This window comes from Rana temporaria, chromosome 5 (genome assembly GCF_905171775.1).
Source record: "Rana temporaria chromosome 5, aRanTem1.1, whole genome shotgun sequence".
Taxonomy (NCBI): Eukaryota; Metazoa; Chordata; class Amphibia; order Anura; family Ranidae; genus Rana; species Rana temporaria.
In genome coordinates, this window is record NC_053493.1 from 140,189,673 (window position 1) to 140,216,875 (window position 27,203).

Consider the following 27,203-nt stretch of genomic DNA (forward strand, 5'->3'; position numbering starts at 1 on the left):
AAATCTCACAATTTACTCCAGGCCATGTTAAGTTGGCCTTCTGGTATAGATTTTTTTTTATGTAGCATATCCTCCCTACAAGTTGGCATCATCTAGCTATTATCTCATGCTTTTCACTACTTTATGTACAAACACGAGAAGGCCCTCTCCCGCAATGACTCCTCCAACTTTATTCAGAGCCACACTTTCACATTTTACATGCATTGCCACCTAAAGATAAAATCTGGTATTGTGTTTCTTCCTTTCAGACACAGTGGCTTGACTTCATAAATCAGTATAAACAGCAGAGAGACGGGTTCTCATGTTCCTTGCAATTAAATTGTGCTATTCAGAAGTAGCTGGGAATTGTGTTTAAACTTTAGAACCCCTCTATGTCATGAGAAATTGTGAATATATAAGTACTGATTATGGTCTTTTGAAAAATACTGCAGATTTGTTACCTGAAGTGGCTCATAAAAATATGGCACTTAGGGACGGTGGCGCTTTAGACAGCGGAATTATTCCTTGTAAAAAATCTTGTGGAAAGGTGATTGAAATTGCAGGTGTCATTTCTTTAGTGCCAGATATAGTAATACATTTTGCAGAAACTCAGTAGTAAGTTTTGGGCACACTGTAAATTAAGCTGTATAAGATAAGATAGAAATTTGGAAAAACTGTATTTTCCACAGTTTTCAGAATGGAAATTTATTTTTAGTAAATTTCATTTAATAGGAAGTGTGGCAGTAATATGGTGCTCATTAGACTTGGTACACTGTGTTTCCTTTCATGAAATAGAGCACGGATGGTTTGTACTTTGGAGCAGAAATAGAATTACACCGGCAAAAATGATTTTCTTTCAAGTCATCCAATACACAAGACGTCAATTTTTTTCATTAATAGTTCTGTGAGACTGTGGGGTATTGAAACTTAAGCTTTTCTACTAAGAAAGCTGTTTATTACTCTATTTTCTAAGGCGATTTTAAAGAAATATTGTTTTTTTTTTTCATTTATTTTTTTATGGATTAATGCTGTCGTACAAAGACTGATTTTACTGACTAGAGAGTGTGGAAAAAATTTCGATGGGGTTTTATTAAACCCCATAAGCAACATACATGCCCATGGTGTGTTTTTATTTTTGATTTATTTGTTATTTATTTATTTTTTTATTCAAATTTTATTTTATTTAGGAAATATTTCAACAAACAGTACAAAATTAATTTACATTTTAAAAATCTTCCATACATCCTATATTTACTAAACCTAACCCACCTCTATTCCCCCCCTAGATCTGCTATATTTGTCATCTTAACTTATTTCAGGCCCATCCAGTTCTATCATACCTTCTGCATATTTCTCTGTTCGCTTAAACTCACTCCATATCTTCCAAATTACTCTGGCCCAGATTCTCGTAGAATGGAGTAAAACTACGGCGGCGTAACGTATCTCATTTACGTTACGCCGCCCCAAAGTTTTACGGGCAAGTGCTTGATTCACAAAGCACTTGCCTGTAAAGTTGCGGCGGCGTAGCGTAAATCCCCCCGCGCAAGCCCGCCTAATTCAAATGATCCGGGTAGGGGGCGTGGATCATTTAAATTAGGTGCGTTCCCGAGCCGAACGTACTGCGCATGCGCTGTCCCTAACATTTCCCGACGTGCATTGCACGAAATGACGTCGCAAGGACATCATTGGTTTTGGCGTGAACGTAAATGGCGTCCAGCCCCATTCACGGATGACTTACGCAAACAACGTACATTTTTTAATTTCGACGCTGGAACGACGGCCATACTTAACATTGGTTGCCCCTCATATAGCAGGGGCAACTTTATGCATCGCAAATCTAACGTAAACGTCGTATCTTCACTGCGTCGACCGCGCGTACGTTCGGGAATTTGCGTATTTTGCTAATTTGCATACTCGATCGGGAAAACGACGGATGCAACACCTAGCAGCGGAAAAAAAATGCATTTAAGATCCAACAGCGTAAGAACCTTACGCCTGTCGGATCTAATGGTTATCTATGCGTAACTGATTCTAAGAATCAGTCGCATAGATACAACGGCCCAGATTAGGACTTACGACGGCGCACATGGCATTGCGCCATCGTAAGCCCTTTCAGAATCTGGGCCTCTGTGTCTTTCCTCCCTTCCCTGCTCCCTGCTGCACAAGTACTCCATCTCACATATGTAGTCCACTCTCTGAATCCATTTTTTTGTATAGATGGCTTCTCTACTTGAAGCCATTCTTTTGGGATCAGAGCCTTTGCAGCATTGAGCAGGGGAGGGACCAACGTTTCTTTATATTGTTTTTTGGTTTTATTTGTCCCGTTAAACAAAACGTTCCAAGCATTTTGAGAGATCCTTTCCTCGGTTATTTCCTCAATGTAATCTAGGATACTATGCCAATACTCTTTTATTTTTGGGCACTCCCACCAAATGTGTGTGTTTCATCTAGAATTGATGAATACGAACTGATCTGTCTTGTGTTTTATTTCTAGAGTGCACCAATCTTAAAGGGACACTGCCATGAAAGATTTAGAATTACAGTTACTAAGCTTTCCTTTAAAATGTTAGTTCCCTGGCTGTCATAAGGATGTTTTGATTTCATTGCTCACTGAAATAGAATGGGAGTGAGGGGGGCTGTTTTAAGGCCCCCCGAGCACATGGGAGTGTTACAGAAGGCAGGTTTCAAGGTCCCCCTCCACACATCTGTTAATTAATGAGTTTAAAGGGTCACTAAAGGATTTTTTTTTGTTTAGCTAAATAGCTACCTTTACCTTACTGCAGTCCTGGTTTCATGTCCTCGTTGTTCGTTTTTGCTCTAATCCTTCTCTGTTCTGAACACTTCCTGGTTGTCTGTTTCCTGATGAAAAAAGTCATGTGAGCTTTCTCTCTGTGATCAAGGAGGTGTGATTACTGTGTGTCTAAAACCCCTCAGAACCAATCGCTTTCGTTTTACAAACCATCACTGCCCTGTATTGGCTCTGTGTCTCTGTACATCACAGAGCAGGAAACAGCATGCAAAAACAAAACTGAAACTGTAGGTACATTATATGATTGATGTTTATCTATTTTTAATCATTTTTAAAAGGAATCGGTTAACTATTATGTCTCTATACCCTGTAAACAGTCATTTCAGCATAAAAAAATGTTTCCTTTACAACTCCTTTAAGTTAGCTTAGGGGGCGTGTTCGTTATCCCTCACCTGTAAGGTTAATAGGGTCATGAGGTAAGCCAGGGAACCAATGGTAGGTCAGAGGTTAGGTCACATGTTTCCAGAGAACATTCTAGAAAGGGGAAAGGTTATTTTGGTCAGTGAAACAAGCCCGCTCTGACCAGTTTCCTCAGGACCCTACCTTGTGAGCTTCCCCTCCCCCCTCCCTTGTCGCGGCCTTATTTATTATGTGGTTACCAACCCCTTTGTGTTTTATCTTCTAACAAAAGGGGGTTATTTAAAATAGTATAAGTGTACCGACCCGAGTCGTAGTGGCTGGGTTGGTTAATGAGCGTAGTTTTAAGTGATTAAGTTACTTGTGTTTACAATTGGTGACTATGAATGGTATATGTTGATGAAATAAACTTGTTATATGGTAAATACCAATAATAAAGGCCTGCGGCCAAGTTTACCCCACTATATTGTATTTGGGCATTCTTTATAAGTTGCCAATTTCTGTATACAGTCCCATAGAAGATAGAGATAAGCAGTTCTAAAACTTTTCTGAAAACTCTTTTAAAGCATGCTTGTTCCTGGTCTGTGATTAACGTACTGAAAGGAGACACAGCCAGGCAGAGGCCCGGATTTCCCACAAGGCCAATGAGGCCAGGCCTTGGGGCGGCACGGCTCCAAGGGGCGGCAGTGGCATGGAGTCCCCCGACGCCCGGAACATACAGTTAAGGGCGGTAAGTTATGGGGGAACCCGCTTGCTCGTTAACAAGTGATTGCGGTGATGTCGCCAAAATCACCTGTAAAATATGTGCTCCCGTCCGTCCTCCCCTCTCCCCCCCCCCCACCCCACATACCTCTCTCTGCTGGCTCTGTCCTCCCCCCGCCACCGAGTCTGTTACTGTCCCTGCTGCCGATGTACACAGTGAGAGGGGAGAGCTGTGCTCTTCCCATCTCAGCTGTGACAGGAGTTCTAGCACAGTGCTAGGACTCCTGTTTTGGAGGTGACAGGGTCAATAAAGAGAACATGTCACCTCCAATTGCTATCACACGGGAAATTGTTTTCTCCTGTGTGATAGCAAAAAAGTAAAGAAATTGATAAAAAATAAATAAATTATAAGAAATAATAAATTAATAAAATAAAAAAAGTAAAGAATAAGAAAAATAATAAGAAAATGATACAAAAATTAAAAAAAGTAAGCGACAAGCTACAAATAAAAAAAAAAAGTGATAAAGTTAAAAACAAACAAAACATATTTGAACTAACCGTGCCGCACATTCTCCGTTGATTTGGGGGGGGGTTTGTTTGGCGAGGAGGGGGTGCATTGTGGAACCTGGCCTTGGGGCGGCAGGGAGAGCAAATCCGGCCCTGGCCAGGCATCTAGCATTTTTAGAAGTATGTCTGCAATGACAGTCCATACCTCTTTTACGATTCATTTTGATGTCTTATGACAAAATCTCTTTGATGCACAGTAATGCAATTTTGATTTGCATTCTGCACAATTCCTTGAAATGGACATCACTATCGAAAAGAACAGTGGAATCTTTACAGGTGATTTTTATTGCACTGGATGTGAATAACATATAACTCTGCCGAACCTGATAATTTAAACGTTTCTAAAAGATCTTGCTGAAGATGGAATCATTTCCGCTCTACTTATGCCAGTAGTTGAGATTGAGGGTGCCATTACCAATGAGCAACTTTTTACCTTCTGTTGTCTTGTTAAGTACAAGGAACCGTAACAATTTGGTTTGAAAATGGGGACCTCTTCACCCTTAAAGTGTTATTAAACCTAAGACCATGCATTCACTATAGCTCGTCTCCCACAGTACACAGAACATGGAAATGCAATTATTTGAGTGAATATAAACTGCTAAATATCTTTTCTTGTCAGCAAAATATAGCAGTCTTGTGACTTATATCAGTGTCTGGATAAAGCTTGTAGGGGGGGTTTTCTTTTTCCTCTAATTGTCCTATGAGCCTGTAGGACCCCTGACCTACTGTGTGGCAGTGCTGATTGGCAATACACACCAAACTGAGCATGAGCAGCTTATCTCCTAGCCCCTGTTCTATCAGGAGTTGGATTGGGAACAGTGGAAGAAGGGGAGGATTAGAGAAGACAGGATCAAGCAGCCTTTTTACACAATGCAGAGGATTAACTCCGTAGGTTCCAACATGAGTATAACGAGAATGCTTTACTGCATATACAGACTGATTTTACTGTTGTGGGTTTAGTAACATTTTAATTTTCAAGGGAAAAAATTTTTTTTGTGCTTTCTGGTCTATAAATACTCTGCTGATTTATGTCTTTTTTATAATTCTAGTTCTAAAATATGAGTATATTTGTGTTTCTTGCAGGGACATGAAAGGGATAATAGTGACACTCAGTGACAGTGGTCAGTTACAGTGCTCCTACTTGGGTACTGACCCTTCACTCTTCCAGGCTCCTAAGGTGGAATCTCGTGACATTAACTATGAAGAACTGGATGTGGAAATGAAAGAACTCCAGAAAATAATTAAGGAAGCTTCAAAAACACAAGGTAAAATTTTGCCAAAAGGCATCATAATGTAAATTCTAGCGGTTGTTATTTTACAACTATTGTCATTTTCATTCACAACCCTTGTTTGCTGTTATTACGGTGCAAGTAAATTGGGAGCTTGTAAGAAATATGGTACTGTATAAAGTTGTGACATTTGGTGAATTAATATATTCAAAATGTTGTCCGTTTTACTAATACTTATTATGTTACACATTACATCATATAATATGTTGTAGTACTCCAGTGGCAGCCCATTCATTAGGGGCGCCTGGGTGCCGCCCCCTCTCTTCTCGCCGCCCCCTATATGCAGTGGATAGATATATACATAGCGTCAATCTATCCGCGGCTGCCCCCTATTCATGTGTCCGTCCCCTTTCAGGGTACCAAGCGCATGAATTACAGTGGCCAGATTTGTTTTTGAAGCACCTGATTAGAGCCAGAGGCTCTAATAGGCTTCAAAATAGAGTGGTCTCAGGTCTCAGAGGATGCAACCAGAGCCCACCCAGGTGTGTTAAACCAGCGAATGAATATTCGCTGTTGCAACACTCATTCTCCTCCCGGCAAATCGGGAAGCAGGTATGAAACCCGTTTCCCAATTGGCCAAAACGTCAGGCAATCCTATTGGAAGCCTAGCGCCGGGAGGAGCAGAGAGGAGATGCACCGGAAAGGAGAGGACACTGGAGCAGCTTTCCCCGAGCCTGCAACAATTAAGGACAGGGCTGGAAGATGGCTGCATCAGCTCCGACCGCTGCTCTCATCGCCCTCATCCAGGGTAAGGACAGCGAGTGGTAGTGGGGGGGTTTGCTGGGGGTGTTAGTGCTGTGCCATTCCACAGGCAGGGAAGTAGGGGCAGTTGTGCTAGAGAGGGGGGCAGCAAACAAACCCCTGTCCCCGGGCACCGGTGGAGCAGCTCTAGCACAACTGCCCCTACTCCCCTGCCTGCGGCTTGGCACGGCACTAACATAATACCTTGGTTTACCAAAAGAAATCCCAGTAAGATCATTTGGACATTAGTATGATTTGACTATAAGTATCAAAACTTAACTTACAGTAAGTAGTTATTTATGCTACACTAATTCAATATTTCTTGGAATTCTAACACATTGCTATATATACAGTATGTGCTTTATGTTTGATTTTGTTTCCTGAAATTACTTTTTTATTTGATAAAAGACGTAACATAGTTCTAGTATAATGTTCTGATTCAGTAGGGCAGTATATATTTTTTATAAGTTTTACTCTTTATAGGTGCACATGCCAATAAAAATATGAATCATGAAATGGTATCAATTGCATCTGCTTTCTTCAGCCCCTTTCTACCAATTTACAGTATAGCGAGCATAAGTTACCAGCACGGAAACAGAATGCAGCCTGCTGGCACAGATAAAGAGTTTTGAAGTCAGAACAAAGCTGGTCTTCGATCCCAGTTACTCATGGCATTGGCTATTCTCATATTAGCACACTGGCATTCTATGTGTAGGAAAGTGTAGCCCCTGTGTGACTTGCTGCAGAGAATGTTAAAAATATTAATATAGCGTAGTGCTATATCATCTACTTCAGGAAATGGAAGTGATGAATAGTAGCTGGACTTCAGCCACTCCAATTTCCCTTTTATTAAAAAAAAGAAAGATAGCAACCTCACCCTGACTCACGTCAGACTTAAAGTACTGATGTTGTCTTAAAATGTTCTCCAGTTAGACAGTAAACATTATTAAATCAGGCACCAGATTTAACATGTTAGCCTCAACAACATAACACACTGGGAGGCAAGAGCCGTGTTATAAGAGCCGGTTCACACAGGGGCAATACGACTCTTTGCGAGGTGACCTAGACGCGACCTGAGCGCGATTTGGGGCGACTTACAAGGTGACTTCAAGTCGCCTCCATGACAGGCGACTTTCCAGTGGCCAGTCAAAAAACAATCAGCTCTGTGGGAGGGAGGGGTTTGCCTGAGAAAACAATTTGTTCTTCCTGTATCGTTGCTTCAGTTAAGACAGTGATCCGACTTCGAGGCGACTTCCATTGATGAAATCAATGGGTACAAGTCGCCTAGAAGTCGAAAGTAGTACAGGAACCTTTTCTGAAGTCGGAGCGACTTCAGTAGTGTGTATTAACCACTTCCCGACCGCCGCATGTAAATGTACGTCCACAGAATGGCACGTACAGGCAAATGGGCGTACATGTACGTCCTTGCCTTCTAGCGGGTGGGGGGTCCCCCCCCCCCGCTACATGCGGCGGTCGGATTCCCGCGGGGAGCGATCCGGGACGACTGCGCGGCTATTCGTTTATAGCCGCTCCGTCGCGATCGCTCCCCGGAGCTGAAGAACGGGGAGAGCCGTATGTAAACACGGCTTCCCTGTGCTTCACTATGGCGCTGCATTGATCGAGTGATCCCTTATATAGGGAGACTCGATCGATGACGTCAGTCCTACAGCCACACCCCCCTACAGTTGTAAACACACACTAGGTGAACACTAACTCCTACAGCGCCACCTGTGGTTAACTCCCAAACGGCAACTGTCATTTTCACAATAAACAATGCAATTTAAATGCATTTTTTGCTGTGAAAATGACAATGGTCCCAAAAATGTGTCAAAATTGTCCGAAGTGTCCGCCATAATGTCGCAGTCACGAAAAAAATCGCTGATCGCCGCCATTAGTAGTAAAAAAAAAAATTTAATAAAAATGCAATAAAACTATCCCCTATTTTGTAAACGCTATAAATTTTGCGCAAACCAATCGATAAACGCCTATTGCGATTTTTTTTACCAAAAATAGGTAGAAGAATACGTATCGGCCTAAACTGAGGAAAAAATAATTTTTTATATATGTTTTTGGGGGATATTTATTATAGCAAAAAGTAAAAAATATTGAATTTTTTTTAAAATTGTCGCTCTATTTTTGTTTATAGCGCAAAAAATAAAAACCGCAGAGGTGATCAAATACCACCAAAAGAAAGCTCTATTTGTGGGGAAAAAAGGACGCCAATTTTGTTTGGGAGCCACGTCGCACGACCGCCCAATTGTCTGTTAAAGCGACGCAGTGCCGAATCGCAAAACCTGGCCTGGGCATTTAGCTGCCTAAAGGTCCGGGGCTTAAGTGGTTAAGATGGCTTCATTCACTTCCATTTATTTTCTGAACCGTGCGACTTGGGGCGACTTCAAGTCGGATCTCAAGTCGCCCCTGTGTGAACCGGCTCTAAACGTTTTTTTTTAAAATGGTCTTGGATAAAAAATAAATAAAATGCAAAGTAAAAATTAAAAGTAATTTAAAGTAAAATGAAAGTTAAATTTTTTTTTAGGTTTACATGGGAAAAAGATTATCCTGTCTTATGTCAATAATCACATCAGTGTGTGTAATTAATGCACTAACATTGTAGCTAAAAGTTGTTATATTAAGACTTTAGAGCACTTGTGTCCTTTCAAATAGATTTTGTAATGCCAACATGTACCCTATTGATTCATGTGAAGTGTGATTTGTATTGATAGGTACACCTTGAAGAGGAGTTCCAGTCTGTAAAACAAAAAAAACCTAAAACAATTTAAGTCAGCAGCTACATGCTGACTTTTAATATAAGGACACTTATCTGTCCAGGGATTCCTCAATGTCAGCACCCCTAGCCGATTCGTAAATCGGTTTCAGGTGCAGGCGCCAGTATCTGTAGTAAGACCCCTTTCACACTGAGGAGTTTTTCAGGCGGTACATCGCTAAAAATAGCGCTGCTATACCGCCTGAAAAACTCCTGCATTGCATACTCAATGTGAAAGCCCGAGGACGGGAGAGAAAAATCTCCTGCCAGCAGCATCTTTGGAGCGGTGAGGGGAGCGGTGTGTATACCGCTTTTTCCTATTTAAAACAATGGGAAACCGCGGCAAAACAGCCCGCAATGCGCCTCTGAAGAGGCGCATTGCGGGCGGTATTAACCCTTTATCGGCCGCTAGCGGGGGGTAATACCGCACCGCTAGCGGCCGATTCCCGCGGCAATTCCGGCAGTATAGCGCCGTATAGTTTCCTACTGCGCATGCGTGAGTCGCGCTGCGCTTTCTAAATGGTCCCGCCATCTTCTGGGATCTCTGTGTGTCCCAGAATGCAACGGGGGGAAAGGGGAGGGGCCAGAAATTACGTAGATTGCCGTCTGACGATCTTACCAGGAAGGTACCTGTCAACACCTTGTACCCGCTCCCACCCAAAAGGTGGCAAATGTAGCAGGGGAGAGGGGGAGCCCTTTTTGACGAGTGCACACCTATATGTGCCCTCACTGAAGTGGCTCTTACTCCATAGGGTCGCATGTATCTATATCTATGTTTGTGCTGGGAGATTGAGCTGTCAGCGACAGCTCTGGGTTCTTGATCACATGATTGCTGTGATAGCCTGTAATAAGCTATCACAGTGATTCGTAACTGTACAGCCTTCTCCTGTGTTCTTTCTCCTTTGAATGGAGAAAAGATATATTGAAGGGAATTTGTTGAAACTGAAGCAGACAGAATCTGAAGCAGTTGTGTATGGCAACCAATCTGCGTCTATCTTCAGCTTGTTCATTTAAGCTTTGAAAATTGAAGATAGAAGCTGATTGGTTTCCATTCACAACTGCTCTAGATTCTGTCTGCTCAGGTTTTGATAAATCCCTCTCATTGCATCTTGTTTACTTGCTAAAGGAAAAGTATATTAGTAAAAAATATACTAAAATACAAAATAGCCAGATCAGAGTTGGGGACAAGATTAGGGTCAAATGTCAATTTAAATCATGATTTAAATCACTAGTAAAAAGGCTTGATTTAAATCAACTGGATGTGAAATCATAATTTTTAAAGAGCAACTGTCGTCTCTGTCCAGAAGTTGACTCACCAACAGTCCCATTGATGTTAATGGGACGGCTGGTGATGGGGCAGTGACACAACAAGGTGAGGGACATGGCGGCAGCAGGTGAGTGGATGCCCGCTAACAGGCGCTGCAATGATGGTTCTGAAATGACAGGTGCTCTTTAAAGTATACATCCTACACTCTCCTTTTGTTCCCTGTAAGCAGCTAATTATCCCCCTCTTATTCAATCTTTGAAGCACATGTTGAATTCCTGGGATGGGTCTCATGTTTCCAGGCTCAGCCACGTCCATGCAATTAAGATGTCCTTCCTTCTGAAGTTCCTATATCCATTTAGGGTCCTCCCTATTCCTATCCCGGCATATATTCTCCACACTCTACAGCAATTTGTCCTTCAGTTTATTTGGGGTCCCACTAGACCCAGATTAAATGAGCTTTGAGCAACAAATGTCCAACTTTTTAGAGTCCCTTCTTATGAATCATGACTGGTCCATAGCCAACACTGCTTTTGAGTCCAAATATCGCTCAAACCCTAATTTCTCTGCTGTACTCCCAACATCAAGAGCAATACGATTACACAAACCCCATTGTATTGTGCTAAATGGGAAAGTGATCTCAATGCAGCTCAAACTCCCGAAGATTGGAATGCTATGTGGGCAGCTGGTCTCATAATGTTGTTGCCTTGGAAAATTTGTTCAAGGTCATGTCACGTTGGCACTTTACTCCAGCACAGATAGCTAAATGTCTACCTAGTCGACCTACAGGATTTATATAGCGCCAACAGTTTTCTAGCAGCGCTTAACAAAATGAAGGCAGACAATTACATTACAATTTAGTACAAGAGGAATCAGAGGGCACTGCTAATTAGAGCTTACAATCTAAATGGGAGGGTCAATTGATACAAAGGGTAATGGCTGTGGGGAATGAGCTGATGGCGGAAATAAAACAGTGCATTAGTTAGAAACAGGATAGGCTTCTTTAAAGGGAAGGGTTTTCAGGGATTGTCTAAAGATGGATAGATTAGGGGACAGTCGGACAGATTGGGGTAGGGAGTTCTAAAGGATGGGAGAAGCTCTGGAGAAGTTCTGGAGGCGAGCATGGGAAGAGGTGACAAGGGAGCTAGAGAGCAGGAGGTCTTGGGATGACCAAAAAGAGCAGCTTGGTTGGTATTTTGGGACTAGGTTAGTGATGTAGCTGGGGGCAGAGTTATGTATGGCTTTGTAAATTATTGTTAGTACTTTAAATTGTATTTGTTGGGTGAGTGGAAGCCAGTGGAGTGATTGGCAGAGAGGACAGACACTGAATGGTTGGTAAGGTGGATGAGTCTTGCAGCACCATTTATAATGGACTGAGGGGGGATAAGTCTATGTAAATGTAATCCAATGAGGAGGGAGTTTCAGTAGTCAAAGGGAGTGAATTAGAAGCTTGGTGGTGACATTAGTTAAAAAGGGGCGTATTCTAGAAATGTTGTGAAAGCTCATGATTTGGACAGGGATTGGATGTGGACCTGAAAGGACAGTTCAGAGACTAAGGTTACCCAGATGTGCCATTGATTTTGACAGACAAGTCAGGGGATAGGGGCATGTGGGGGAGAAAATATTAAGAGCTTGGTTTTAGATTCAGTTTGAGGAAGTGGTTTGACATCCAGGCTGATATGTCTGTTAGTAAATCAGTGATACGTGAGATGACTGATGAAGTGGGGCAGAGGGATAGATATGGGTGTCATTGACACATACATGGTAGTGGAAGCCATGGGAGGCTATCAGCTGACTCAGGGAGGACGTGTACATCAAGAATAGTAGAGGTCCAAGGTCAGAACCTTGGGGGACCCCATTGGTAAGAGGAGTTGGAGAGGAGGAAGTGGAGTTGTAAGTGACACTGTAGGTGTGGTGAGATAGGTAAGATTCGAACCAATGGAAAGTGCAGCCATGGAGACCAAGCAAATTGAGTTTTTTGAGAAGGAGGTGGTAGTCAACTGTATCAAAGGCAGCGGAAAGGTCCAAGAGTAATGCGGCGTACACACAATCTTTTTTCGGCATTAAAAAAAACACCGTTTTAAAAAACGTCATTTAAAGTGATCGTGTGTGGGCTTCACATAGTTTTTCGGCTTCTGAAAAACTACCAAAAAAAAAATTCGAACATGCTGCATTTTTTCACGTCGTTTTTTAAAATGTCGTTTTTCGTGTTGTTAAAAATGATCGTGTGTGGGCAAAAATGACGTTTTAAACTCGCGCATGCCCAGAAGCAAGTTATGAGACGGGAGCGCTCGTTCAGGTAAAACTACCATTCATAATGGAGTAAGCACATTCATCACGCAGTAACAGACAAAAAAGTGTAAATCGTCTTTTACTAACAAGGAATCAGCTAAAAGCAGCCCAAAGGCGAATAGAACTTCCCCTTTAGAGTGCCGTTGTACGTGTTGTACTTCATCGCGCTTTGTTCATCATTTTTCAAAAACGATGGTGTGTGGGCAACATCGTTTTTAATGATGAAGTTGGAAAAACTTAGTTTTTTGGACATGCTGAAAAACATATTTTTTTTCATGCCGAAAAACGATCGTGTGTACGCGGCATAGTACAGAATAATGACTGCTGTTAGTAAGTCATTTGTGAGTTTTAGGAGGGCAATTTCTTTGGAGCGCTGTGGGCGAAATCTAGACTGAAGGGGATCAAGAAGGATATTCTCAATGAGGTGGTCGCTCAGTCGGTTGTAGACTAAACATTCAAGGAGTTTGGAGGCAAAAGGGAGTAAAGAGATGGGTCTTAAGTTGTTAAGATTGATGGGGTCCAGTGAGGCCTTTTTTGGTATGGGAGTGACTAGCGTATGTTTTAGAGGGTTGGGGAAGATGCCAGTAGAGAGAGAGAGGTTGAAGATATGAGTTAAAGAATGTAGGCTAGAGCCAGAGGGTGACCGTAGTATTTGAGAAGGTCCAGGGGGCAGGAGGTTAGGCGGGTGTTAGGAAAGGTTTAGTGACTTTCTCTAAAGGTACCTGGGTTAATATAGGGAAGTATTGATTGTGCAGGAGGACAAGGAGTGTAAAGTGAGGAAGATATCTGTAGAGTGGAGATCTCGAGGCGAATTGTCTCAATCTTATTTTTGAAGCGATTAGCAATCTCCTGGGCAGTGAGTAAGTTAGTGGGTGTAGGTAATGGAGGACAAAGTAGAGTGGTAAAGGTAGAAAAAAGTTGACGGGGACTGCGTGAGATGGTGTTAATGAGAGTGATAAAGTAGGTTTGTTTGGCAGTGTGGAGGCAGGAATGGTATTTTTGTAGGGCAGATTTATATTGGCTGAAATCTTGCTGTGACTTAGTCTTATGCCGCGTACACATGGTCGTTTTTTGTCTTGTAAAAAAAAAACGTTGTTTTTTCTCATAAAAAAAAACAAAGTTTTTCAAACTTCATTTTAAAAAACGACGTTGCCTACACACCATCGTTTTTTCAAAATGCTCTAGCAAAGCGCGGTTACGTTCAGCACGTACGGCGGCACTCTGTTACATTGAAGCTTGCATCATAACTTGCTTCTGAGCATGCGCGGGTTTAAAAACGTCATTTTAAACGTAGTTTTAGCCTACACGCTATCATTTTTTATGACACAAAAAACGACGTTTTGGAAAACGACATAAAAAATTGAAGCATGCTCGAATTTTTTTTTTTGTCTTTTTTCAGAAGACATAAACAACGTTTTCCCCACACGGTCATTTTAAATGACGTTTTTAAAAATTTTTTTTTTTTTTTCATCACAAAAAACGACCGTGTGTACGCGGCATTACACCACAGATGCTGAAGAGCGTGGCTATGTTTTTTGAAGCTTCTGGTACTGTCTGTCTGCTAGGGTTGTAGCAGTCTGGGCCTGATTCTGTGTGTAGAGAGGGGGGCCAGGTATCCAGGATGGATGACAGTGAACTGTTGGAGACAGAAGTGGCCAAGTTGGGGCAGGACACAGGTGAGATTTTGTCATAGAGACAATCTGTAGCAGAAAAAAAGAAGAGAAGGGTTAAGATGGTGAAGGTTTCTACGGGTAATAGTTTGGTAGTTAGAAGGCAAGGAGGAGGAAGATAAGGAGAGAGTGAAACTAATAAGGTGGTGATCGGAGAGAGAAAATCAAATGTTGGAGAGGATGTACGGAGTGCATAGTTTTAGGTCAAAAGAGGAGGTTAGCCTCGGCAGTTTAGAAGTAGCTGGAGTGTTAAGATTAACAGGGATTCAAAATCACGAAGAATGATTGTAGGAATTCCAGAAGAGAGAAAGTAGCGTAGCCCGGCAGAGACGTAGTCAAGGAAGCTTGATACCGGTCCAGGAGGCAGATAGATCACAGCAATTCTCAATGACACTGGAGAAAATGGCATAATGTATTGACGAATCTGAGTGGCAATCACCTAAAAATAGAACCATTCTATAGCTTGATTTTCCTAGTATAGAACAACCAATCCATAACTTGGTGATCATTTATAAAACACACCCCAAATGTGCAGGGTTTATCAACATTTTAGCATAAACAATGTATCATTTCACACTTAAGATCTATTAGTGCCAGTTCACACAGGGGCAACACGACTTGGCGTGACTTTGCGAGACGACTTAATCGCGACTTGGAGCGACTTACAACGCGACTTCAAGTTTCCTCCAGGACAGGCGACTTTGCCAGTGGCCAATCAAACAATAAGCTCTGCGGGAAGGAGGGGTTTGCCTGAGAAAACCATTTTCTCTTCCTGTAAAGTTGCTTCAGTTAAGACAGTGATCCGACTTTGGCGGCAACTTCCATTGAAATCAATGGGTACAAGTTGCCTACAAGTTGCGTTGAAGTAGTACAGGAACCCTTTCTGAAGTCGAAGCGACTTAATGTAGTGCACATTAAGACGGCTCTCATTCACTTCAATGGAATTTCTCATGTCGCGCGACTTGAGGCGACACAAGTCGTATCACAAGTCGCTGTAGTGTGAACCGGCACTTAGCCTTGTATATTTATTTTTAGCAAAATAGGTTGTATTTTTCAGACTAGAAAATCAAATATTATACATTAACTCATATACTCAAACAAATTATCATTTAACTGTACATACTGGATTTAGAATCGGCTGCTTGATTTAAACCATGTAGTTGATTTCCCCCTGTATATTAATATCTCTTATAATTTCCACTGATTATTTGTTTTGCTTATGCCTTACTTATTCAAGGTATATTTTCTCTAGTCTTATAGGCAGATTCAGAAAGACCGCCCTAACTTTGCGGCGGCGTAGTGTATCGTGTTTACACTACGCCACCGTAAGTTAGCGAGGCAAGTACATGATTCACAAAGTACTTGCCTGCTAAGTTACATCGGCGTAGCGTAAATCGGGCCGGCGTAAGCGCGCCTAATTCAAATTCAGCTGAGGGGGCGTGTTTTATGTTATTGGGGGGTGACCTGACGTGATTGACGTATTTTACGAACGGCGCATGCGCCGTCCGTGTACATATCCCAGTGTGCATTGCGGAAAAGTACGCTGCACGGTCCTTTTGGTTTCGACGTGGACGTAAATTACGTCCAGCCCTATTCACGGACGACCTACGCAAACGACGTAAAATTTTCAAATTTCGACGCAGGAACGACGGCCATACTTAACATTACTATTTCAGCTATTTGATGGAATAACTTTAGGCCTGAAATGCGTCACGTAAACGGCATATCTTTACTGCGTCGGGCAAGCGTATGTTCGTGAATCGGTATAACTACTCATTTACATATTCTAGGCCGACCGCAATGGAAGCGCCACCTAGCGGTCAGCCTAAAAATTACACTTTAGGATACGACGGTGTAAGACACTTACGCCGCTCGTATCTGAGCCTAATTTAAGCGTATCTGGTTTCCAGAATACGCTTAAATTTGCGTCAGGCGCAGATTCTGACTAAATCTTTCTGAATCTGCCTATTAGTGTTTTCTTATAGTGTATTATTATAATTTATAATATTTATATATTCTATCATAATCTGTTAAATCATTCTCTGTTAGATATTTTACCAAAGGCTGAAAAAGAAGATGACTTGATTTTATCAGCTACTGTGTCTTCTACGCTTGATGCTGTGTCTGTAAGTATTAAATCCAAACGTGTTGACCTTTTAATTATTGTGCTTATGTTCACATGTGATCATTGTCTCTGTGATTTTGTGAGTTCCTTGCACCAACCTTTACCATATTTAGGAAATAAAAGCTTAAAGGGAATGCATAGTGGTTTTGTACAAATAAGTATTTTGGTGTATATTAGAAATATTTCATATTAATGTTTTGTATTCCCTTATGAGCCATACATTGGAGCTTATGGGTGCTTAACCACTTCAATAACGGGCACTTTCCCCCCTTCCTACCCAGGACAATTTTCAGCTTTCAGCCTTGTCGCACCTTGAATGACAATTACAAGGTCACACAACACTGTATCCAAACAACATTTTTATAATCTTCTTCCCACAAATGGAGATTTCTTTTGGTGGCATTTGATCACTACTGGGGTTTTTATTTTTTGCTAAACAAACTAAAAAAACTGTAATTTTTTCAAAAATTAAGGGGAACTAATAGTAGGCTCCATCGGACAAACGTTTTTGCTTTTTCATCGGACAAATGTTCACTGTGTGAACAGACAAACTTTCCGGCAACGATTGTCCTATGTCAGCTAATCCGACCGTGTGTACACAAGTCCATTGGACTAAAGTCCAAAGTACAAACATGCATGCTCAGAACCAATGCTAAAGATCAGACAACAATAGCAGAAGTTGCCCAAATGGTGGCGGTAAAGAGCAGAAAAAACATGCAGTATGTCTATTAAGTCACTACGTTCGTGTTTGGTGGCTGAAAAAATCCTACCACGTGCATGCATACCAAGTTCACGGACACACCCTTCGGAGAAAGACCAATGAAAAGTCCATTGGAAGTCTGATTGTGTATATGAGGCTTAAAGTGGAGGTTCACCCGAAAAGTAAATTTTTAACATTAGATTGAGGCTCATTTTGTTAAGGGGAATCGGCTATTTTTTTTTAAATCGAAGCAGTACTTACCGTTTTAGAGAGCGATCTTCTCCGCCGCTTCCGAGTATGGGCTGCGGGACTGGGCGTTCCTACTTGATTGACAGGCTTCCGACGGTCGCATCTATCGCATCACGAGTAGCCGAAAGTAGCCGAACGTCGGTGCGCAGGCGCTGTATAGAGCCGCACCGACGTTCGGCTTCTTTCGGCTACTAGTGACGCGATGGATGCGACCGTCGGAAGTCTGTCGGAAGACTGTCAATCAAATAGGAACGCCCAGTCCCGAAGACCCATACCCGGAAGCGGCGGAGAAGATCGCTCTCTAAAACGGTAAGCACGGCTTCGATTTTAAAAAAACTACCCGATCCCCCTTGACAAAATGAGCATCAATCTAATGTTAATTTTTTTTTTTTCGGGTGAACTCCCGCTTTAAGACAAAATGAGATGCAAATCAGGGCCCTTCCGCATTTTGTCTTTTATATTGGATATCACACAAACAAAGTATAAATAAATATACAGTATAGTGAAGAAAAAAATATTTGATCCCCTGATGATTTTGTACGTTTGCCCACTGACAAATAAAAGATCAGTCTATAATTTTAATGGTAGGTTTAACAGTGAGAGACAGAATAACAACAAAAATATCCTGAAAAAAGCAACTCAAAAAAGTTATAAATGGATTTGCATTTTCAAGAGTGAAATAAGTATTTGATCGCCTATCAATCAACAAGATTTCTGGTTCCCAGGTGTCTTCTATACAGGTAATGAGCTGAGATAAGGAGCACTCTTCTAAAGGGAGTGCCCTAATCTCAGTTTATTTCCTGTATAAATGACACCTGTCCACAGAAGCAGTTAATCAATCAGATTCCAATCTCTCCACCATGTCTAAGACCAAAGAGCTGTCCAAGGATGTCAGGTACACGATTGTAGACCTACACAAGGCTGCAATGGGCTACAAGACCATCGCCAAGCAGCTTGGTGAAAGGGTAACAACAGTTGGTGCGATTATTCACTAATGTAAGAAACAAAATAACTGTCAATCTCCCTTGGTCTGGTCACCTTGTGGAGATTCAATGATCATGAGAACGGTGAGGAATCAGTCCAGAACTACACGGGAACATCTTGTCAATGATCTCAAAGCAGCTGGGACCATAGTCACTAAGAAAACAATTGGTAACACATAACGCTGTGAAGGACTGAAATCATGAAGCCCCATCTGAAATTTGCTAATGAACATTTGAATGATTTAGAGGAGAACTGGGTGAAAGTGTTGTGGTCAGATGAGACCAAAATCAAGCTCTTTGGCATTAACTCAACTCACCATGTTTGGAGGAGGAGGAACACTGCCTATGACCCCAAGAACACCATTAAACATGGAGGTGGAAACATTATGCTCTGGGGGTGTTTTACTGCTAAGTGGACAGGACAACTTCACAGCATCAAAAGGACGATGGACGGGCCATGTACCGTCAAATCTTGGATGAGAACCTCCTTCCCTCAGCCATGGCATTAAAAATGGGTCGTGGATGGATATTCCAGCATGACAATGACCCAAAACACACAGCCAAGGCAACAAAGGAGTGGCTCAATAAGAAGCACATTTAAGGTCCTGGAGTGGCCTATTCAGTCTCCAGACCTTAATCCCATAGAAAATATGTGGAGGGAGCTGAAGGTTGGAGTTACCAAACATCCGCCTTTAAAACCTTAATGACTCGGAGAGGATCTGTAAAGAGGAGTGGGATGAAATCCTTCCTGAGATGTGTGCAAAACTGGTGGCCAGCTACAAGAAACGTCTGACCTCTGTGATTGCTAACAATGGTTTTGCCACCAAGTACTAAGTACGTTTTTTGTGAAGGGGTCAAATACTTATTTCACTCATTAAAATACAAATCAATTTATAATTTTTTTTTTTTAAATGCATTTTTCTGGATATTTTTGTTGTTCTGTCTCTCACTGTTAAAATAAAACTACCATTAAAATTACAGACTGATCATTTCTTTGTCAGTACAAAATCAGCAGGACATCAAATACTTTTTTCCCACACTGTGTATATTACTGTATATATGTTGTGTATGTGTAGAGATAGTTATATACTGTACATAATACATATATAGCAGTGTTCCTAATCACCATTGCACCATTAACAGTGTCCCTAATCACAGCCACACCAGTTACAGCATCCTTGATCGCCACATCAGTCATATTGTTCCTGATCATTGTCACACCAGTTACAGTATCCCTGACCACCGCCACACCAGTTACTTTGTCCCTAATCACCGCCACACCAGTTACTTTGTCCCTAATCACCGCCACACCAGTTACTTTGTCCCTGACCACCGCCACACCAGTTACTTTGTCCCTGACCACCGCCACACCAGTTACTTTGTCCCTAATCACTGCCACACCAGTTTCTTTGTCCCTGACCACCGCCACACCAGTCTCTTTGTCCCTGACCACCGCCACACCAGTTACTTTGTCCCTGACCACCGCCACACCAGTTACTTTGTCCCTGACCACCGCCACACCAGTTACTTTGTCCCTGACCACCGCCACACCAGTTACTTTGTCCCTGACCACCGCCACACCAGTTACTTTGTCTCTGATCACCGCCACACCAGTTACTTTGTCTCTGATCACCGCCACACCAGTTACTTTGTCTCTGACCACCGCCACACCAGTTACTTTGTCTCTGATCACCGCCACACCAGTTAGGTTGTCCCTGATCACCGACACACATGTTCCTGTGTCCCTGATCACCGCTACACCAGTCATATTGTCACTGATCACCGCCACACCAGTCACTGTGTCCCTGATCACCGACATACCTCATGTGGTATCGCTATACTCTGAAGGAGTAGCAGAATGTGTTTTGGGGTGTAATTCTAAGTATACATAAAATATATCTTAAAAAATATATATCAGCAAAAGCAAAAATATGATTATGTGATCCAGTGCTATAAGAAAAACATATATATATATATATATATATATATATATATATATATATATATATATATATATATATATATGTATATATAAAATCAACACCTAATTACCATGGGCCAGATTCTCAAAAAAGTGCCTATCTATAGGTGGGCGTAGCGTATCTCAGATACACTACGCCGCCGTAACTTAGTGAGGCAGGTCCCGTATCCTCAAAGAACTTACGGCGACGTAGTGTAACTGTGCCGGCGTAAGCCCGCGTAATTCAAAGTAGGCTAGTGTGGGCGTGTTTTATGTTAATGTATTGTGACCCGACGTGATTGTCATTTTTAACGAACGGCGCATGCGCACGCTTGCTCAGTATCACGTCGAACTTTCAAATTAAATTACGCCCACTCAATGCCTAGTCGACGTGAAACGCAGTGCCGTAACGCAAAAAATGGCCTGGTCATTAAGGGGGTAAAACCTTCCGGGGCTGAAGTGGTTAATTTTATTTCCTCTCATTTCTTGTTTGGCTATGGGACAGGAAGTGAGGGGAAATCTCCTAAATGGGACACAGATGGTAAAAAAAAAAAAAAGTCTGATGGGTTATAACCCTCCCTTGCGCTATCCAAAATGAAATAAAAAAACTTTGCCTTTTGTTATACTTTAAGGTACTTTAAGGTAAACTTTTACATTTTCTTAAATAAAGATAAATGAATGCTACATAACATAATTTTAGCAAAGCAATCATATCACATTAACTGATACATTGAAAGTCTTCATAATGATGAAAAGCAGCTTGGTGGGACATTGGGAATTGGTCCAACAACCCAAGGATTTCTTTTTATGACCACGCTTGTGTAACCGTGCATGTCCACTGCCCTTGATAACAGCTTATTTCATGTACATAAAATGTTTTCCAGTCTATTTGTCTCCCTTTTCATGTGATGATTTTGCTCAAGGACATCTGTGTTCATAATTAAAACCTGGCTGTAAGGCCTCTCTTTTGCTTTTTAATGTGCAATTATGAACAAATATTAATAATAATAAAAATGACATATATAATGCAGTCTGTTATTAGCAGTAACACAGCACCACTATAACTAAATTTTATTACATGTCAATCTAGCCAGATTTTTCCCCTTTTCTGTAAAAGGGTGACAAAACTGTTTGTCCCACATTGAAGTGGTGCAGCAGCATTTTCTCCCTTTTGGAGGAGATACTTTTAGATGGACATGTAGTTTTAAATGGTCCTTAACCACTTGCCTACATGGCACTTTCACCCCCTTCCTGCCCAGGTAAATTTTCAGCTTTCAGAGCTGTCACATTTTGAATGACAATTGCGTGGTCATGCTACACTCTATGCATGTGATTTTTTTTTATCATTTTCTTCACACAAATAGAGTTTTTGGTGGTATTTAATCACTGCTGGTCTTTTTTTTATTAAGAAAATTAAAAAAAGACCGAAAATATTGAAAAAATAAGTTTTTCATAGTTCCTGTCAGTAAGTTTTGTAAATTAGTAATTTTTCTCCTTCTTTGATGTGTGCTGATGAGACAGCAATGATGGTCACTGATAGGCTGCACTGATGGGCACTGATAGGCTGCACTGCTGAGGCGGCACTTAGTGGCTCTGTTGGGTGGAACTGATGGGCATTGAAGGGTGGCACTGATGGGCAGCAATGAAGGGCACTGATAGGCGGCACTGACTGGCATCACTAATGTGCACTGATTGGTGGCACTTGTGGGCACTGATTGGTGACACTGGTGTGCACTGATTGCTGGCACTAGTTGCGCTGTATTGTAATCAGGGCACTGATGATCAGTGCCCTGAATACATGTCTGGATATCCCCTGCGAGGAGATTAGAGGCAATTAGAGCCGATTACCGGCATTTCCGTGTTTACATATGACTGGTTGTGATTGGACACAGCCAATCACATGGTTAAAGGGGTGTGGCTCTTTACAGAGATCGGGTCGCACCATGTTTTAGCAACATGGCACGACCACGGTTAACCGATGAAGCTGACTGATGGTCCGTCGCGCCTACACACCATCAGTTATAAAACCGATCGTGTCAGAACGCAGTGACGTAAAACATAACAACGTGCTGAAAAAAATGAAGTTCAATGCTTCCAAGCATGCGTCGACTTGATTCTGAGCATGCGTGGATTTTTAAACGATGGTTGTGCCTACTAACGATCGTTTTTTTCCCATCGGTTAGGAATCCATTGGTTAAATTTAAAGCAAGTTGGCTTTTTTTTAACCGATGGTTAAATAACCTATGGGGCCCACACACGATCGGTTTTGACCGATGAAAACGGTCCATCAGACCGTTGTCCTCTGGTTAACCTATCGTGTGTACGAGGCCTAAGAAGTTTTCTGGACACATGAATAGCTCCCTGCTCAGCACACAGCTCTGTATCCTTCTGTCATTCCTATGCAGTGTGTGGAGTGGGTGTGTCCCTTTCCTCCAATCAGCTCTCACACACTGTAACTGCAGCTCTCCACCCCCTCCTCTTTGCTCCTGACAGATCAAGAAGGGTTTTATCCTAATTCTGCACTTTTGAAGGGATGTAAGGAGGAAAAGACTGCAGATTAACAAGTAAAACTTCTGCAGGAGGATTTGTTTAATCTCTGTGTATCACTTGAAGCTATTCACTTTACTGGATATATGAACGGGTTTACAACCACTTTAATCCAGCAAATTAAAAGCTAGTCATTTTAAGTACCCCGGTTGGTGTTAAATGGTGTATCTCAACACTTGTAAGTGACACTCTGCAGGATAGTATTGCCTGTTACTGAGAGTAAAAAATTTAAAATACTAGCAGAATCATCAAATATTAAAGTTTTGTGTTATTCACAGACTACATACAGTTGCAAGAAAAAGTATGTGAACCCCTTTGGAATGATATGGATTTCTTCGCAAATTGGTCAAAAATGTGATCTGATCTTCATCTAAGTCACAACAATAGACAATCACAGTCTGCTTAAACTAATAACACACACATAATTAAATGTTACCATGTTTTTATTGAACACACTATGTAAACATTCACAGTGCAGGTGGAAAAAGTATGTGAACCCCTAGACTAATGACATCTCCAAGAACTAATTGGAGTGAGGTGTCAGCCAACTGGAGTCCAATTATTAAGATGAGATTGGAGGTGTTGGTTACAGCTGCCCTGCCCTATAAAAAACACACACCAGTTCTGGGTTTGCTTTTCATAAGAAGCATTGCCTGATGTGAATGATGCCTCGCACAAAAGAGCTCTCAGAAGATCTATGATTAAGAATTGTTGACTTGCATAAAGCTGGAAAGGGTTATAAAAGTATCTCCAAAAGCCTTGCTGTTCATCAGTCCACAGTAAGACGAATTTTGTCTATAAATGGAGAAAGTTCAGCACTGCTGCTACTCTCCCTAGGAGTGGCCGTCCTGTAAAGGTGACTACCAGAGCACAGCGCAGACTGCACTGCGCAGAAATCCATATAATTCCAGGGTTCACATACTTTTTCTTGCAACTGTATATTACCTAAATTTTCACTACAGATTTAACATGGATTGGTGCTATAGCACCTCCAAGTGAAAACTGTTATTTTAGGATGTATAAGCCAATGAGATATATGCTGCATAGAAAGAAAATTACTATCGGTTCAAAATAATAATTATCTTTGTAAAATATGACCAATAGATTTTGAGTCAAGTAATGCCGCGTACACACGATCGGTTTGTCTGATGAAAACGGTCTGATGGACTGTTTTCATCAGACGAACCGATCGTGTGTGGGCTCCATCGCTTTTTTTATCCATTGGTTAAAAAACTAGGAACTTGTTTTAAAATTATCTGATGGTTAAAAAAACAATAGAAATAACCGATCGTCTGTGGGTACGTCCATCGGTTAAAAATTCACGCATGCTCAGAATCAAGTCGACGCATGCTCGGAAGCATTGAACTTCTTTTTTCTCAGCATGTTTTGTGTTTTACGTCACCGCGTTCTGACACGATCGTTTTTTTAACCGATGGTGTGTAGGCACGACTGAAAGTCAGCTTCATCGGATATCTGATGAAAAAATACATCAGACTGTTTTCATCGGATGAACCGATCGTGTGTACAGGGCATAACTGTCATTTCCACCCTTTGAAAATTCGAGATTTTCCTAGCTTGTGACGGAAAATATTAATTATATGATGACAGGAGGCGAGTATCTTATGCATTATCTTTCTTTATTAATGCCCATAGCAGAAATACAACTTTTTCAGTAATTTCAAGTAGAAAAACGTTTAACTGAAAGAAAAAGAAAAGACTACAACACCCAGCAGCCCTCAGGCTAGGTCTGCCAATCATGAGGCAGGACAGCCGGTATATAAGGGGCTGCCTCCTTAGACCCTTCCTCTTTCTTGAGGCGAATCGGCAGGGAACCTGGAATAGAAAAACAGTTCGAAACACCGGGAGCCTGGCAAACTGGAACTTCTGTACAGGATTCAGTCGACGGCATCCATGCTCCGGAACGCAGTAGGAACCTCCATTTACAGTCTGTGGTGGACTAAAACCCATGGATCGAAACGGGAATCGTAATCCCAACGGTGATATGGAAAAGCGAAGTCCCGGAACGTATCAGTTTTCGACTTGTAGGATGCGTGATGCAATGACCTAGAACGAGAGAGACAACACCGTGATAGGGTTGGGTTGGGAGGGAAGATACTCGCCTCCTGTCATCATATAATTAATATTTTCCGTCACAAGCTAGGAAAATCTTGAATTATATATCAGACAGGAGGCTCATATCTTATGCAAGTTCAAAGCTACAACAAGGTATATATGAACGATAACAGTCGAAATGAACTACAAAACTGACATAGATATGTGTTCCTCCGGTCTAAAGCAGAATTGGTGGAAGGTGGTCGGGACGACCAGCCTGCCGCTAGCAGTAGGTCCAAGAGAGAGCCTACCGAGGTGACGACCTTAATAGCCACCGCCCCTCAGGAGGAGTGGACAGTAACCAGGGTTATGTCAAACCCTGTTATTCCCATGACCGACCCTACCCCTCTGGCTAGCGTAGCCGATGAAACCGGGAATGAGGTTTAACGTAGGAACGAGGAGTAGGGAGAATTGCGAAGATCGCAGCGGGCCGTCAAGGACTCATAAGTCCGTGGACAGCGGATCACGCACAGGCGTGGATGCGCGGAGAAGAGCGGGTAGAAAACCAATTTAAGTCCCGTCTATGTCCTAAGAACGCCGGAAAACCTGATTCTGAGGCGAGAACCGACGCCTGGAATGTCCAACGTCTGGACGCCTGACACCCGTTAGACGGAATCAGATACGAGAGGAAATTAGGCTTGAAAGGCAATAACCTTTAAAGACAGAGTGTCATTGTCCCCCCCAGTCCGAGGACATGGTCAGGGCCTTGGTCACATCCAAAGAGTGCTGATACTTTGGGCGAGATGGGCGTGACAAACTTAACGCCTACCAAGTCGGCACACCGATGGATGTTTTACCCACCGGACAAGTCTACAAGGGGGCGGTAGGCTGAGATCGCAGAGCGATAGACGTTAAGGGAGCTATAGGGTCTCCCGGAATCAAAAGTCCGCCCGACAATTGGCCACTACAGACCCAGGCGCCTGAACGGGATCAACCTGTTGTTGATCACACCAAGTAACCCAGAGACCCCCGGTTGAGCGAGATGCCGATCTAGTCCCGGGTCCAGGCCAAGGCAAGGGGTCCCTAGTCGTTCTTGAAGAGTCGCTGTCCGCGACCGGCACCCCGAAACCAACCCTGCAAAGAGAGTTAGGATGTGTTTCGTGAGTAGAGGGTGCCGATCCCCTTTCTGACCGGCAAGGAGATGAGGGGGGTGAGGAAGCAAGCTGGGGAGATCCACAGTCATCCCCAGAAGGAGGGGAAAACCATGGTTGTGTCGGCCACCGCGGAATGAACCGCACGACTGATGCTCTCTGGTTTGCTATGAGAAGGAGGACCCTGAGGGTCATCGGGAACGGGGAGAAACGCGTAATGTGTCCCCTGTGACCAGGTTGGCCGAGGGCGTCCACAGTGTGCGCCTCCGTATCCGGTCCTCGGTTGTAAAAGCGCGGGAGCTGATGGATGAGGCGAGAGGCGAACGGGTCCATAGAGAAGGATCCCTGAAGTGAGCGAGGGCCAGTAACACTGGTCGGTGCAGTCGACAATCGCTGGAATCGGTCAGGTAACGAGAATTCCAATCTGTCCCATATTGGAATAGCCTGGACTATATTCCGCAACCGGAACGATGCTGCGTTCCAGGCAGAAGGGCCCGAAGTCTTTACTAGATCCGCTAGGACTGGGTCTGGGGCCCCCCAAGTGATCGATGTACTGGACTGCGGTAACGTTGTCTATACGCAAGAATACCCAGCAGGTTGATGTGTGTGGCAGTAGACTCCTGATGGCAAGAAGGCCGCCAGGATTTCTAGCGATGATGTGCAGCAGAGGTTCCTCTGCGACCCACGTCCCTCCTGTGGACGAGGGGCTGCACCGAGTACCCCAGCCGAGGCGGCTGGTATCCGACCCTATGACGAAATCCGGTGTAGAATTGAAGATGGTCTCGCCGTTCCGTTCGACGGCATGACGTAATCACCACCGTAGTTCCACCCTGGCTTCTGCGACCAAAGCGACTTCGTCCGCATAGCGAAACCCCTAGCGAAGGTGTAGAGCTTCGAGTCTCTGGAGGGCTCGATAGTGAAGAGGGGCTGGAAAATGGCCTGGATAGACTCCGATTACAGGTCGACTAAGCGAGCCAGTCCGCGTAAGGACACCCTTTGTTT

The 27,203-nt window shown here is 42.7% G+C and overlaps 1 protein-coding gene across 3 annotated transcripts in view; it reads left to right on the top strand.

Moving 5' to 3' along the window:
* BBS9 (Bardet-Biedl syndrome 9) overlaps positions 1-27,203 on the top strand; it is a 514,138-nt gene that overhangs the window by 208,257 nt on the left and 278,678 nt on the right. For all 3 annotated transcript variants that reach the window (XM_040353183.1, XM_040353182.1, XM_040353184.1), the window contains exons 11-12: positions 5,498-5,679; positions 16,484-16,560. In XM_040353183.1, coding sequence (XP_040209117.1) covers positions 5,498-5,679; positions 16,484-16,560 — 259 coding nt within the window. The remainder of the gene's footprint in view (positions 1-5,497; positions 5,680-16,483; positions 16,561-27,203) is intronic.